This window comes from Bufo bufo, chromosome 2, assembly GCF_905171765.1.
Source record: "Bufo bufo chromosome 2, aBufBuf1.1, whole genome shotgun sequence".
Taxonomy (NCBI): Eukaryota; Metazoa; Chordata; class Amphibia; order Anura; family Bufonidae; genus Bufo; species Bufo bufo.
The window spans coordinates 361,846,195-361,862,483 of NC_053390.1; the positions used below are offsets into that span (position 1 = coordinate 361,846,195).

General features: G+C 40.7%; 1 protein-coding gene across 1 annotated transcript in view; it reads left to right on the forward strand.

Annotated features, from left to right (window-relative positions):
* Positions 1–16,289, forward strand: part of KDM4C (lysine demethylase 4C) — a 320,670-nt gene that overhangs the window by 162,134 nt on the left and 142,247 nt on the right. Inside the window, 3 exon segments of the mRNA XM_040419760.1 lie at positions 6,849–7,078; positions 10,024–10,385; positions 12,332–12,452. Coding sequence (XP_040275694.1) covers positions 6,849–7,078; positions 10,024–10,385; positions 12,332–12,452 — 713 coding nt within the window.

Genomic DNA, 16,289 nt, shown 5'->3' on the forward strand with positions numbered 1-16,289 from the left:
GATTTGCTTTCTTTATACTCCTGCTCAATTAGCATGTTTTGAGAGTCAGATGGATATTGTGTTTGTTTCATTTTGTCGCTTTTCTGATATCAACGTTTAGAACACTTTTGTGCATTTTGCCTCATTTTCAACTATTTTCCTTAAAGGGGTTGTCCGAGAATAAATAATTTTTCACTTATGCCTGAAGCCTGCATCCGTTAGGGAAGGAATCATACTTACCTGCTTCTGCGTGCTGGCTCCCATATAGCTATCTTCTGGGCCCTGACTTGTTTACTTCCTCCCCGCATGGACATGGTCACCTACTCTGCTGCAGCATTATCCTGCTGAAAGAGGCCACTGCCATCATAGAATACCATTGTTATCAAGAGGTGTATTTGTTTCAAAACTATGTATAGTTGCATAGGTGGTACGTGTCAAAGTAACATTAACATAAATGGACCAAAGTTTTCTCAGCAGATAACTACCCACTAACACACTACCCCTGCTTGTTTGTCTTCTTGCCGTACCTCATCCTGGTGCCCACTTCTCTTCCCTAGGTAATTTACACACACAAGAAATGGTGATGAATCCAACTTGCTCAGTGGTCTAAATAGGATAATCCTTAGTCTCACCATGGGGAAATTCACAGTGTTACAGCAGCACAAAGAATACATAGACTCCAAAATAAAGGCATTACAGTGACAGTAGATTAGATATGAAAAATGTAAAAAATAAGGGATATAGATATCTCAGCTCATATAATTCAGTCTCTATGGAATGATATTCACAGGAACCTGTAGGCAATGAGTGCAGCCTCCGCTTGGGTCGATGTTGATTGTACTGTTGGTTGTACTTCCTAACTTTGGGTGAAGCAGTTGGTCACTGATGGTACTGCCCAATGCTATCACCATCTCCAGCATGGGATGGGAGTTATTCTCCAGCATGGAGATCAACTTGGATAGCACCTGCACTGGTTTTAGGGGGTTCCCCAGGACAATCTGGCCCTTCTGGCCCTTCTGCTGGCACCAATGCACCAATTCTCGGATCAGATAATGCACCTGGGGCGTAAAAGCCCAAGGGCAGAATATAGAATATTTGACACAGTCCTGACCTCCGTATCTGAGGAAAGGGATTTAGGAGTAATTATTTCAGAAGACTTAAAGGTGGGAAGACAATGTAATAGGGCAGCACGAAATGCCAGCAGAATGCTTGGATGTATAGAGAGAGGTATAAGCAGTAGAAAGAGTGAAGTGCTTATGCCGCTGTACAGAACACTGGTGAGACCTCACTTGGAGTATTGTGCGCAGTACTGGAGGCCATATCTCCAGAAGGATATAGATACTCTAGAGAGAGTTCAGAGAAGAGTTACTAAACTAGTACATGGATTGCAGGATAAAACTTACCAGGAAAGGTTAAAGGACCTTAATATGTATAGCTTGGAAGAAAGAAGAGACAGAGGGGATATGATCTCATTGTTCATCTCCTGGATGTCCACTGGTTTAGGAGGATGTCTGTGTTTGGGAAAGTCCATAACCATCTCCTCAGTCTTGCTGGTATTGATCCTAAGGTGGTTCTGCTGGCACCAATGCACCAATTCTCGGATCAGTTCTCTGTATTCCATGTCATCCTCGTCTGTGATGAGGCTTACTATTGCCGTGTCATCAGAGAAATTCTGCAAGTAGTAGCTAGATAAATAGCAGCTTGTTATGATGCAGTAGACAGAGGTTAGCATGGGCACCCTGACCAGTCTTTGACTACACAGCTTTATATACAAGTGGTTGAGGAGCCAACCTGGAGGGAGGCCATTTTGGATTTGGTATTCACAAATGGGGATTCGGTATATGATGTCATTGTAGGCGAAACCTTGGGATCTAGTGATCACCAGTCAGTGTGGTTTAATATAAGAACTGTGAAAGAGTCCCACCACACAAACAAAAGTTTTTTAGATTTTAGAAAAACAGACTTTTCAAAAATGAAATTAGTCATAAATGAGTCCTTATCAGACTGGAACGGATTACATGGAGTCCAGGAGAAATGGGACTACTTAAAAGGTGCATTATTGAAGGCAACAGAAAATTGCATTAGACTTGTCAGTAAAAGCAAAAAAAGGAAGAGACCACTGTGGTACTCAGCAGAAGTGGCCCAAATCATTAAAAATAAAAAGCTAGCATTTTGTAATTATAAAAAAACCCAGAGCAACGAAGGTAAGGAAATCTACAAGATTAGGCAGAAAGAGGCCAAGCAAGTTCTAAGAACTTCTAAAGCGCAGGCAGAAGAAAAACTAGCTCAGTCTATAAAAAAAGGGGATAAGACATTCTTCAGATATATAAATGAAAAAAGGAAATTAAAACAAGGAATAACAAAATTAAAAACAAAGGACGGAAGGTATGTAGAAGAGAATAAAGGGCTAGCCGACTGCCTTAATGAATACTTCTGTTCAGTTTTTACAAAAGAAAAAGGAGAAGGACCTCTACTAGAAAGGATGACTAATAAATCGTTTGATTCATGTGTCTTTACAGAGGAAGATGTTCTAAGTTTGCTGTCTAAAGTGAAGACAAATAAGTCACAGGGGCCTGATGAGATACACCCAAAATTATTAAAAGAGCTTAGTGGTGAGCTGGCAAAACTGTTAACAGATTTATTTAACCAATCATTAGTAACAGGAGTCGTCCCGGAAGATTGGAAATTGGTAAATGTCGTGCCCTTTCACAAGAAAGGTAGTAGGGAGGAATCGAGCAACTATAGACCAGTGAGTCTGACATCAATAGCAGGCAAATTAATGGAAACCCTATTAAAGGATAGGATTGTGGAACATCTAAAATCCCATGGATTGCAAGATGAAAAACAACATGGGTTTACTTCAGGGAGATCATGTCAAACAAATCTTATAGATTTTTTTGACTGGGTGACTAAAATAATAGACGGTGGAGGTGCAGTAGACATCTCATATCTAGATTTTAGTAAGGCTTTTGATACTGTCCCACATAGAAGACTTATCAATAAACTGCAGTCATTGAGCATGGACTCCCATATTGTTGAGTGGATTAGGCAGTGGCTGAGTGACAGACAGCAGAGGGTTGTAGTCAATGAAGAACATTCAAAACAAGGTCATGTTACCAGTGGGGTTCCACAGGGATCTGTACTGGGACCAATTTTGTTTAATATCTTCATAAGTGATATTGCAAAAGGCCTCGATGGTAAGGTTTGTCTTTTTGCTGATGACACAAAGATATGTAACATGGTTGATGTTCCTGGAGGGAAACGCCAAATGGAAAAGGATTTAGGAAAACTAGAAGAATGGTCAGAACTCTGGCAACTGAAATTTAATGTGGATAAGTGCAAGATAATGCACCTGGGGCGTAAAAGCCCAAGGGCAGAATATAGAATATTTGACACAGTCCTGACCTCCGTATCTGAGGAAAGGGATTTAGGAGTAATTATTTCAGAAGACTTAAAGGTGGGAAGACAATGTAATAGGGCAGCACGAAATGCCAGCAGAATGCTTGGATGTATAGGGAGAGGTATAAGCAGTAGAAAGAGTGAAGTGCTTATGCCGCTGTACAGAACACTGGTGAGACCTCACTTGGAGTATTGTGCGCAGTACTGGAGGCCATATCTCCAGAAGGATATAGATACTCTAGAGAGAGTTCAGAGAAGAGCTACTAAACTAGTACATGGATTGCAGGATAAAACTTACCAGGAAAGGTTAAAGGACCTTAATATGTATAGCTTGGAAGAAAGAAGAGACAGAGGGGATATGATAGAAACTTTTAAATACATAAAGGGAATCAACTCGGTAAAGGAGGAGAGCATATTTAAAAGAAGAAAAACTACCACAAGAGGACACAGTTTTAAATTAGAGGGACATAGGTTTAAAAGTAATATAAGGAAGTATCACTTTCCTGAGAGAGTAGTGGATGCATGGAATAGCCTTCCTGCAGAAGTGGTAGCTGCAAATACAGTGAAGGAGTTTAAGCATGCATGGGATAGGCATAAGGCTATCCTTCATATAAGATAGGGCCAGGGACTATTAATAGGATTCAGATATATTGGGCAGAATAGATGGGCCAAATGGTTCTTATCTGCCGACACATTCTATGTTTCTATATGTAGCAACCTGTGATGTGTGTGTGTGTGTGTGTTCTGAAATCTCTCTATCTGCAATTTATGCTGCAGTAGCTTTTATTTGGTGCTTCATATAATACAGTTCTCCCTTAAGACCTACAAACCGGTCACTAGTTTGCTGGATGTCCTTTTTTTTGGACCAGTTTTGTTACTTGTTAACCACTACATAGCAGGAAGATCCCAGAACATCTGCTTTTTGTTGATGCTCTGACAGTACTTTATCTGGCTCTTGTCAAAAATGGTCAGATCCTTATGATTGCCCATTTTTCCTGCAAAAACTGACTACTCATTTGCTGCCTAATATGTCTCAACCCTTGATAGGTGCCATTGTCACAAGATGATCATTGTTAATCACTTCACTGGTCAGTGGTTAATGTTACAAAGCTGATAACTTGTTAATCATTGAACTTTATTGTCAAGGAGTATTGATTCACAAATTTTAGATTACAACTTAAGGTCCTTTTACGCAGACTGATAATCAGGATGATTATAGGGGATAAGCATTTATAGAAAGGCTTGTTCCAGATATTGTCCTGTATAAAAGCTGTCTGCTATCACCGATGAACGATCAATAAGTTGTCATAGTTCCGCCTTTTTGCCTGTAAAACTAATTTTCCAGGTTTGATCCTTTGTTGCCTGCCCTGACTGTTGGACAGTTTAACTGATTGCTTGTGTGCTGCCTGCCCTGACAATGGCTTGTCTGTGAAGGCTCTCATTCATCCATGTCATGGTATATCAGTAGCAATAAGTCAGACCAACTGGACTTGTATTTTTTTTCTTGGAGGGGCATCCAAATATCTAGTTAATAAAGCCAATCTGATGACTTTGGAAACGTTTTCAAGAAAAAAGTCTAATTGCTCTGACTTCTTTCTGCAGACTGACCCTTGCTTGTCCCTCACTACAGTTTTGCCTTGGTGCGTTTTGATCACTGTAGGTCAGTAATCGCAGAACGAGAGACTGCTGCAAGGTAACCTCCAGGCTGCTACCTCCTGAATTAGAGACCTGATTGCTGTATAGGGATCAAAGGGCGAAGATCAGGTGTCCACAAGGACAATGTCCTTCGGAGTAGGCCGATCTGGTCAGTGACACAGTGGGTTCACATCTGCTCTTGTTGTAAATCACTTGTTCCGAGAGTCTGGTCTAGGCATAACTTTTGGTACACTAACATTTCTATTGTGACCAACAAACCTCTTAAGACAAAGTCTCCTCAAAATGTTAACCAATATTTTTCAACACTGCTGAGAGGTGCTTCATCATCTTAATCTTCTGAATTCTGATACACCATTCCATGTCTGCTGTATTAGACGTTTGTTGTTGTATATCAGTATCTTGGAATAACCTAGTGGAGCGATTGGGCATAATATTATAACAGAGAGGTAGTTAATGAGGAAGGTAGCAAGCAAGGAAGAAGGGACACACTGGTTGAGCTCTTGTCGTATCCGTAACCTGACGTTTTGTCTAAAAGGACTGAAAGAGTTTACTAATTGATAGAACCACAAGAGTCTTTGCCTTTCTAGCCCATGGGTGAATTTGTGCAAAAGTATAGGCTTTTTGTAAATAATACAAGTGCATAATTTTGCTGCTGCCCACAAGTGGAAAGCTCTCTTCCATGAGTAATTGGGATTCCATTTTTAGTGGTGTTTGGGATTATGGTCTGGTTTTTGCAGAATTTTGTAAATGTCAAAGATCAAATGACAGTGGTGTGGACCCTTCTTCATAAACCTTTAAGCTTTGTAAGTGAAAACACTCTTTCTTCATTGAGATATAATAGCCAGCATCTGTCATGATATCCTAAGTATTCTGGGAGGTGAAATCAAGATTCTAAATGGATTGTCCCATTACAACTCCACAGGATACGGTATAAGTGTCTGAACGACTGCTGATGATCACTTGAAAGGAGGCCTTTGTTCTCCAGTTTGATCAGCAGACACACATGCACACTGCCGCCCAATTAAACTCTATATGGGGCTGCTAAAGATAGAAAAGTGCTGACTCTGCAATTTCCCAGAGTCCCTTAGAGTTCAATGGAGCAGTAGCATGCTTCCCTGTCCACTGCTCCAGTCAAACTGGGTATTACAGGCCCCATGTTCTAGTGGTCAGTGGGTGGGGGGACCCTAGAGTTCGGACACCAGCAATATATATAGTCTAAAGATTTTCTACTGTATATTCACAAACCCAAAAAGAGCAGCACCACCCCTGAAGGCATATTCGCTGTTTGCAAGGTGGTGACCAGACAGAAAGACATTGGACACTGGGCAGAGGAAAGAGAATTATTTGCAGCAATAGTGCTGCATGTTTTTATTAAAGTAAATGGGCCCAAAAAAGGGCCAGGTGTAGAGGTTGTGCTCCATAGAACCATTATCTGAACACATTGGATTTGACATAGGTTCCTTTTAAATTAGCTTAGATTTTTGGTCCTTTTCTTTTAATAACATTCTGCTCTGATTGAATAGCACTATAGGTTCTGATCTAATTTTCTTTGTTATATTCATGCTCACCTTTGTCATGGAAAAATCCCAAAGGTTATTTATCCCAACCTTTGAGAACCTGAGGAACTTTGATAGAGGCTTAGCAAGTCTTCGAATCAAACCGTGATCTGTAACATAAATTCTAAACACTATCAGCACACACTAAAAATTACATTTTTGCGCTATTTTATTAAGGTGAAAGGCGTTTATATTAGAAGCTGTTTTATCTTATCCACGCCAGACATTCTAATCTGACAGCAGTATCTTCCATTACAGCCTTCAGCATACCACATCTCGTTCTAAGAAGCTTAAGACTGAAAAGGACAAGAAAGTATCAGCCATGGTAGAAATCATAGCTACTGAAGCTGCTACAGATGGTTTCAAGGTCAATGAAAAACCCACAGAAAATGCAGTGCTAGTAAACAAAGAAGTGCCTTCAGGGGATGAGAAGAACATTAGAGAAGTGCATCTGGATCACAGTTTATTGAATAATATCCAGGCCCCAGGTGAGATAAGGACTGATTAGGTTTCTTTGATAAGTTGCAGGAAGTTAAAGGTATGGTATTCAACCTTATGTTCTATGTAGTAAAGCTTAAAGTGCAGTAAATTACAGGTTTCACTTGTAAAAGTAGATTATAAACAGTGTGTATCAAACTATGACACCCCTGAAGATATATTTCTGTTACTCAGACAAGCAGATATTACGGTTTGCCCTCTTTGCTTTTGGAGTATAAAACATACAACAACGTTAAATGCCGTTACTTGATTTCTTATACAGTACAGACCAAAAGTTTGGACACACCTTCTCATTCAAAGAGTTTTCTTTATTTTCATGACTATGAAGGCATCAAAACTATGAATTAACACATGTGGAATTATATACATAACAAACAAGTGTGAAACAACTGAAAATATGTCATATTCTAGGTTCTTCAAAGTAGCCACCTTTTGCTTTGATTACTGCTTTGCACACTCTTGGCATTCTCTTGATGAGCTTCAAGAGGTAGTCCCCTGAAATGGTCTTCCAACAGTCTTGAAGGAGTTCCCAGAGATGCTTAGCACTTGTTGGCCCTTTTGCCTTCACTCTGCGGTCCAGCTCACCCCAAACCATCTCGATTGGGTTCAGGTCCGGTGACTGTGGAGGCCAGGTAATCTGGCGCAGCACCCCATCACTCTCCTTCATGGTAAAATAGCCCTTACTTTCAATGTTTTCCCAATTTTTCGGCTGACTGACTGACCTTCATTTCTTAAAGTAATGATGGCCACTGGTTTTTCTTTACTTAGCTGATTTTTTCTTGCCATAATACAAATTCTAACAGTCTATTCAGTAGGACTATCAGCTGTGTATCCACCTGACTTCTCCTCAACGCAACTGATGGTCCCAACCCCATTTATAAGGCAAAAAATCCCACTTATTAAACCTGACAGGGCACACCTGTGAAGTGAAAACCATTTCAGGGGACTACCTCTTGAAGCTCATCAAGAGAATGCCAAGAGTGTGCAAAGCAGTAATCAAAGCAAAAGGTGGCTACTTTGAAGAACCTAGAATATGACATATTTTCAGTTGTTTCACACTTGTTTGTTATGTATATAATTCCACATGTGTTAATTCATAGTTTTGATGCCTTCAGTGTGAATCTACAATTTTCATAGTCATGAAAATAAAGAAAACTCTTTGAATGAGAAGGTGTGTCTAAACTTTTGGTCTGTACTGTATATCACCAAAAGGTACTTTTATGAATGAAAAGGAACCAAAACCATGCTTTCTACATCACATGGTATAGTTGCAAAAAAAAAATAAAAAAAAATTGACCTTCTGCAGTTTTTACATTAGGCAGTGAAGACCTTATATTATTTTTAAAACCTTTCTAAATCATGTGGGGGGGGGGGGGGGGAGTAACAAAATCAAAGAGGTGGAAGAAAAAAAGCCTAAAAATAAACCCTTGTCTTTTAATAAGTGTACTGATATGGCAGTGTAACCACTTGTACTTTGTGGCTACACACAAAGTGACCAGTTTATTATGGTAACCTACTTAAAGGGAACCTGTCTCCATGGAAATGCAATAGGCAGCATATTATAGAGCAGGAGGAGCTGAGCAGATTGATAAACAGGTTTGTGGTAAAGGATTCAGTATAACTTGGATTTTATACGTTTAAATTCTTGCTCATTCTGTGCTCTGAAGTCAAGGAGGTGGCCCTATCAGTGATTGACAGCTATCTCTGTATACACAGTCATAGAGGGAAGGCTGTCAATCACTGATAGGACCGCTCCTTGACTTCAGAGCCCAGGAGAGCAGGAATTCAATTGTATAAAATACAGCAATCCCTCAAGATACAATGGCCTTAAGATACAACATTTTGATGGTCTTTTCTGGGCCATCGTAAATTGAAACTAGCCTCAACATACAATGCCTCAGACTCAGATACAACCAATTGGCATGACCATTTCTCTGCTAAAACACCTGAATTGTCCATGTAGTAGCTCCTCTTTATAGTACAGTGCGGTACTACATGTCCTGTATGGCCCACTGTCTATGGCAGGATTAGCTGCTCCTTTGGATGTCAGATGAGGACGGCTCCATTTTATTTTTCTGGTACATTGTGTGCTATACAAGACTCTGAAGAAGCTCATAGCTTCATCATACAAATTGCGATTCCTGACTGTTTTATTTAAGGACTTGCCTTATCTATCTTGGTAATCTACTTATTTTTCGTAAAATGTCATTTTCTCTTATCTTGGGATAACATTTTGGGGCTTTGGAACCAGTTACTATAGAGTTATGGACTCAAGTTACAATGGTTTTCTCCGGAACCAATTAATATTATAACTTGGTGAATGCTATTAAAAAAAAAAGATGATATTGATGGTTTTTGTACACACATCTCCCCTCCCAATACTCAAATAAAAAGTAATGAAAAAGCCTTACAATAATACAAATTAACACATCAACTCGCATAGCGTTTATGTAAAAAGTTATGGTGAAAAAAAAAAAGATTTTTTTTTATTTATTGCAAAAGTAATAAAGTATGGAAATTTGTCATTGTCATAATCGTATTGACTTACAGAATAAAGTTGTCATTTAAAAAAAAAAAAAAACTGAAATAGTCAAAGGCGAAGGTAGAGGGTGAACAGTAATTCTGCATAACAGTGCAGATCTATTTACTGGTCAGGTCTGGTAGACCAAGAAAGCATGGAGAATTTAATGGAGAACAGCTGGTATACATTCATAGTTGCACAAATCAAACATTTCAGCATAATTTAAGCACATGAGTCCTTTGGCCGGGGTTAGAATTCTTTTTCTGTTACTTTCTCACTATCCGTGAACGACAGTGTTGTTTCTCTCTTCATCTGAGCAGCATCATTAACAATATGCTGTATATTCTGATGTGTGTTTAGTCATGATGAAAGCCTAATGAATTGATAATTTTTATTTATTTATTTGGAGTTCAGGTGGACTTTCCCTTCTTTTGGATCAAGGCACAAAACCAGAAGAAATAGACAACTATGACCTCAGTTTGGCCGCTTCAGGGCTGGCAGAGTTGTGTGGATCTCTTGCCCAGCCTGCTCCAGTTAAAGTAGAAGACAGCACAGATATCCAGGAAGAAAATGACCAGAAATCATTCATTCAGCCACAAGTGTATAATTTTTCCGAGGCTGAGGTGTTTGAGAAAGAAGAGACTAGCAGCTTTTCAAGTGGTGGTGATGATGATGATGCCAGTGACCTTGAGGTTGCGGATTGTGGCCTAGAACCTGGTGAAGTTCCCATTTTGATGAATGATGGGCAGCAGGCCTCTGAGCAAAGCAATTTGTGTGTAAGCACTGATCATTTTATTGTATTTATTTGTGCTCAGTACTATTGAGCAGCTGTTAGCAGAGCTTTAGCAGTAAAAGCTCTGGGCTCATTAATGTTTCAGGGATGGTATTATACTTGCTTTACTTTACTGAATCGGACAGAGCATTAATCATTATAAACCAAGATGGATTTGATTGTACAGCCTTGACAAGCCTGTCTGCTGTACTTGTAAAATTAACAACTATCAGCATAAATCATTGGGCTACTGTGATCATCATGTATGACGGGTTACCTGTCATGTGTATAGAGGTGCCATGTACATCATGCCTCCTCTTCCGATGTGCTAGTTATAAATCAGACCTACGATTTTGTGCATCACTTGTATCATCATTCAAGTGGCTGTGATCTGCAGAGTTTTTCTTAAATTATATCCTGTAAAAGTCATGATTTCACATATTGGTCTCGGATTTGACCACCTTGTCTTTGCACTACCACAATACTCTTTGCTTTATGGAAATCCGCCCCAGTCAGGGACATTGTGGTCTAACGTTCTAGTGTATGTGGGGAAAGCTACACCCAGAAGATAAATATTATACTTCCATTGCTGGACGCAGTGTTTTCTGTAGGAACAGTGGTAAAACATATCTGGGTGTGAGTTAATATTGGTAGACTGTAAGAAGCAAGTGCAGATTTTTTATTCTGACCAAAATGGCTGCTAATTTGTTAAGATCCTAAGGCTTGAAACGTGTTTAGTTCTTTGAGCCGAAGCTAGAAGTGGATCTTATTTCCCATCTCTTTTGAATCCATTTCGGACTTTGGCATCAGAACTGTTTTGGAAACTGCCATACAAGTTACTTAATATACAAGCAGTCTCTAATCTTTGTGGTTACTTATCGGCGCTGCAGATCCACCAAGCGATGTGGGTAATGTTCGCTTCACAGTCAAAGTTCCAATAAATGTTGATCGCGCTGCCTATGAGTGTAGGGTACCAATCCCAGATTCTTATTCCAAATGCGCAGTTGTTTCACCTTGTAGCCAAACAATCGGTTACCAGAGGCTGGTGCACTCACGTACACCTGCACCCTAGAGAGAAGTTATAACACAAATAGTGAAGTTCCACCAGGTAGTTCCGCAATCAAAAGTCCACCCGACCCGGGTTTCTCCAGTCTAGCTTCGTCAGGGGCGATGGTATCCTCTCACAGGTGCGGTATTTATTAGACCAAGATCTCTTCCATGGACCACCCATTAATTTGGATACTCATCAGAACTCAAACAATAATGAATAATCAAAATTTCCTGAAGCCCACAAGAGCTAGCGGTATTCTGACACAAAGTTAAAATTATTTCTCTGCTACTCAGAGCGTATACTTCACACATAACTAATAACCCTCTCCTTTCCATTCATAGAAAAGTCACATGGTGACACTCCGATCACATGGTTCCCTAGAGCCAATCATTTATTGGAACTTTGCCACACAAGTTGCATGTGTGATTTGATCCATATAGAATCATTTAGATCACATATGTCAAACCTGCAGGCCTCCAGCTGTTGCTAAACTACAACTCCCAACATGACCTGGTAGATGTAGGCTGTCCAGGCGTGATAGCAACAGCTGGAGAGCCACAGGTTTGACATCCCATTTAGATTTTGAACGTCAGAAAATGTGGTATTATCCATTCGAGCAGACATATGCCTGTTCTTGATTTTTTTATATATTTTTTTGCTCGGGCAAGCAGTGCTGTTGTGTGAAAAGCTGTGCAGTACATTACAAGCAAAAGCCCCAAGGTTGATTGAAAGCACAGCATAGCCAAAAGATTAATAATTTTCCTAAGCCGTTAATGTTGTCATGTTAATGAATTGCACAAATGCTGTATTTTGCACTTCTGGAGATCATTTATATCCTAAAAATTGTGGTAAAATGTCGTCTTCAGTTCAATAACACCATATGCCTTTTTTTAATATAGGGTTGGTCAGAAAGCAATGGGAAAAGACAACAAAGAGCAAAAAGTTGGAGACTTCCTCTTGGCAAGCCTCCATCTAGATCGCTGATGACAGTGGTTAAACAGCAGGCAACTAGTGATGAAGGTATTGATTTTGTTTGTCATATAAAATAGTACATTAAAGGGGTTTTCCCAAAAATATTGTACATTTTTCGAAACAGCAGCTGTATCATGTAATAAAAAATGTAGTATAGGCACAGAGTTATTCAATAAAATGTATCTGCTGTTTGTTCTTTAACTTATTTCTCTATCCACCTCAGTGACATTGCTGAGGTGGACGCACATGCTCAGTTCCATCCATCTACTGTTAGAAGCTATGACCGTTACAGGGAGAGAGTTGCAGGATACACCCCCTGAGAAAGGACACACCCCTTGAGCTGCCAGCCCTGAAATAAATCTAGCAGAGCCATGAATGGTGAGGGGGAGCTCTGGATCCATGTGAGCTACAGGGCTGGTTCTTTATTAGAAAGAGATTACCATGTACTACATGATGTCTGTTTTTTTTATTATTCACCTTAATCATAGGACAACCCCTCTAATAATGTACTCAAGTGCAGCCTATGTTTTTTTCTGCGAGTGCACAAATATAACCGATACTATGAACATACATTTTACATCTCTGATTCTGAGACCATAATGCTCCCAAGAAAGAATTTTCCTGTGGATTCGGATGCCTATTCTGTGCAGCAAATCAATGTACAATGTATCCCGACCCCCTTAACTTACATTTCTGCATAGATTTATGTGCTGATGTGTTAATGACCCAGAAATGCATACCGTATTTATATGGATATATTTATAGGGGTTATTCCATGAATAATGTAAAAAATGAAATTCAGTGGTCATATAGAACATGACAATCTCTTTCTAACAAAGCTAGAACCAGCCCTGTACCTCACATGGATCCAGAGATCTCCCCATTCATTGCTCCAATTGCTCTGCTAGATTTTTGTTCAAACTGGCAGCTCAGGGGCGTGTCTCAGCTCCCCCTATCACAGCTCAGGGGCGTGCGTTTTCTCAGGGGGTGTCTTCTTTCTACTGCAGCTGGTGGCAGTTGAAGGTTGGAACTGAGCATGTTCTTCCATCTCCGAGAGGAGGATAGAGAAATTAGGGAAAGAGCAAACAGCAGGTGGTGACCCCCTGTTGACAGGTGGGCTTTGATGGAAAAATTTATACTGTACATTGTTGTATCACATTGTTTTGCTAGAGGATGTGGTGAATAGCATATCTGGTTATTTCTCTATACCAGAAACAGATTTATTCCTAGGTATGGCTGCACGATGGAGGGGAATAGAAAAAGTTACTGTCTGTATAAGTAAGGCTACTTTCACACTTTCCGTCATGAATCAGCAAAAACGCTTCCCTCACTGATAATACAACCGTCTGCGTCTGTTATGAACAGATCCGGTTGTATTATCGTTAACATAACAATGACGGTTCTGTCTCTAAAGCCATTGTAAGTAAATAGGGGACGGATCAGTTTTTTTGTGTGTCTGAGAAAACGGATCCATCCCCCATGACTTGCATTGTGGGTCATGTTGGATCCGTTTTGTCCACATCCCATTACGGAAATAAAACTGCAGCTTGTTGCGGTTTGCTCTCCGGTATGGAAACGCAACCAAACTGAATGCATTTTGGAGCACTCCATTCTGTTCAGTTCCATTTTGTCCCCATTGACAATGAATGGGGATGAAACTGAAGCGTTTCCTCCGGTATTGAGACCCTATGACGGATCTCAATACCAGAAAATAGAAATGCAGGTGTGAAAGTAGCCTAAGGCCTCTTTCACACTTGCGTTGTCCGGTTCCGTCGTGTACTCCATTTGCCGGAGGTGCCCGCCGGATCCGTAACAACGCAAGTGAACTGAAAGCATTTGAAGACGGATCCGTCTTCAAAATGCGTTCAGTGTTACTATGGCACCCAGGACGCTATTAAAGTCCTGGCTGCCATAGTAGTAGTGGGGAGTGGGGGAGCAGTATACTTATCGTCCGTGCGGCTCCCGGGGCGCTCCAGAATGACGTCAGGGCGCCCCATGCGCATGGATGAGGTGATCCATGCGATCACGTCATCCATGCGCGTGGGGCGCCCTGACGTCACTCTGAAGCGCCCCGGGAGCCGCACGGACGGTAAGTATACTGCTCCCCCGCTCCCCACTACACTTTGCCATGGCAAACAGGACTTTAGCGTCCTGGAAGCCATGGTAACCATTCAGAAAAAGCTAAACGTCGGAAACGACGTTTAGCTTAAGGCCGGATTCGGATTAATGCCTTTCAGTGGGCATTAATTCCGGATCCGGCCTTGCGGCAAGTGTTCAGGATTTTTGGCCGGAGCAAAAAGCGCAGCGTGCTGCGGTATTTTTTCCGGCCAAAAAACGTTCCGTTCCGGAATTGAAGGCATCCTGATGCATCCTGAACGGATTTCTCTCCATTCAGAATGCATGGGGATAATCCTGATCAGGATTCTTCCGGCATAGAGCCCCGACGACGGAACTCTATGCCGGAACACAACAACGCAAGTGTGAAAGAGCCCTAAGTCACGATTAGGAGAAGGAATTTAGCTTTTCATCACTTTGCCATGTAGTAAGCCACATACAACAAGTCATTTGAATACATTGTACCATGTTTTATTGATTTCCAGTCATGTGTTGTGCCTAAAAGGTTTTCTGATATGTTTTTTTTTTTCGAGTATACTTGGATAAGGTTTTCAGTTAGCATCTTTAGCCTTCACTAATATGCATAAATAAGCGTTTGTGCAGAAGCCTTTATGTACTTATGACACAAATCGGTTGATTGCAATTACAGTGCAGAAACATAAAATCCTGTTCAGTAATAAATACTGTAAATAAAATCATACAACCATATTCACAAAGCATTAATTACCATGTACCACCATAGCACTTACATAGATTACAGGAAGAGCAAGGTGTTATAAAACTGGCCTTGGTGGTCAGCAAGGAGACCTCCCGTACATATCCTTATCCTATCCATTATCCATGGTGTGCTTTACTGTAGGCTGCTTTCACACTTCCGTTGTTAATTCCAGTATTGAGATCCAGCAGAGGATCTCAATACTGGAATTAAATGGATCGGTTTTGATTTTGCACATCAGGATGCATCCTTTCCGGTAGGATGGAGTTGTGTGAAATCAAAACGGGAAGAAAAACGGATGCGTCACTAAATACGTTGATAGTCATTGACTTACATTGTTTTCAGTGCCAGATCTGTTTTCGTTTTCCATTTTTATGACCGGACACAAAACCACAGCTTGCAGCCGTTTTGTGTCCGGTCACAAAACAAGATGCTGACAGAACAGTAGACATCCTGAATTGATCTCTTTCCATTCAGAATGCATGAGGGCTAAATGGATTTTTTTTTTTCCAGTATTGAAATCCCCTGCCGTATCTCAATACTGGACAACAACAATACAAGTGTGAAAGTAGCCTTGCTTCTACGCGCTACTTCTGGATTATGCGAGATGACAGCTATGCTCTTCAGTAGAGCTGGTGTGGTCACCTTTCACTGCGAGGCATGTTGGTAGCTGCCCACACTCATTTGGTTGCTGCTTGGCAAGTACCGCAATTGCAGCTGTGTTTCATTGTGGGTTCTGATGAACTCCCTTCTGAATAATGATGAAGTCTAGATAGAGCTTTGGTTAAAATTTAAAATGTACCATTTTTGACTGCTTGCTCCTACATGTCACTTCACAACTTACTGGGACAAAAGTGTGTGCAGTGTACTTGCTGTACTACAGAATTCTTTTCAGGTTAGATGACCACTCTCCTTTCTTCTGACCTACCTCTGGGTCCTCACTATGTGTTTGGATGCCAGGCTGTGTCTAATGATGCTGCATCTGAGTGGGAAGTGCCATGGAACGCTTCTGCCAAATCTTCTACAAGTTTTCTCAGTACACTCAGTACACGCTC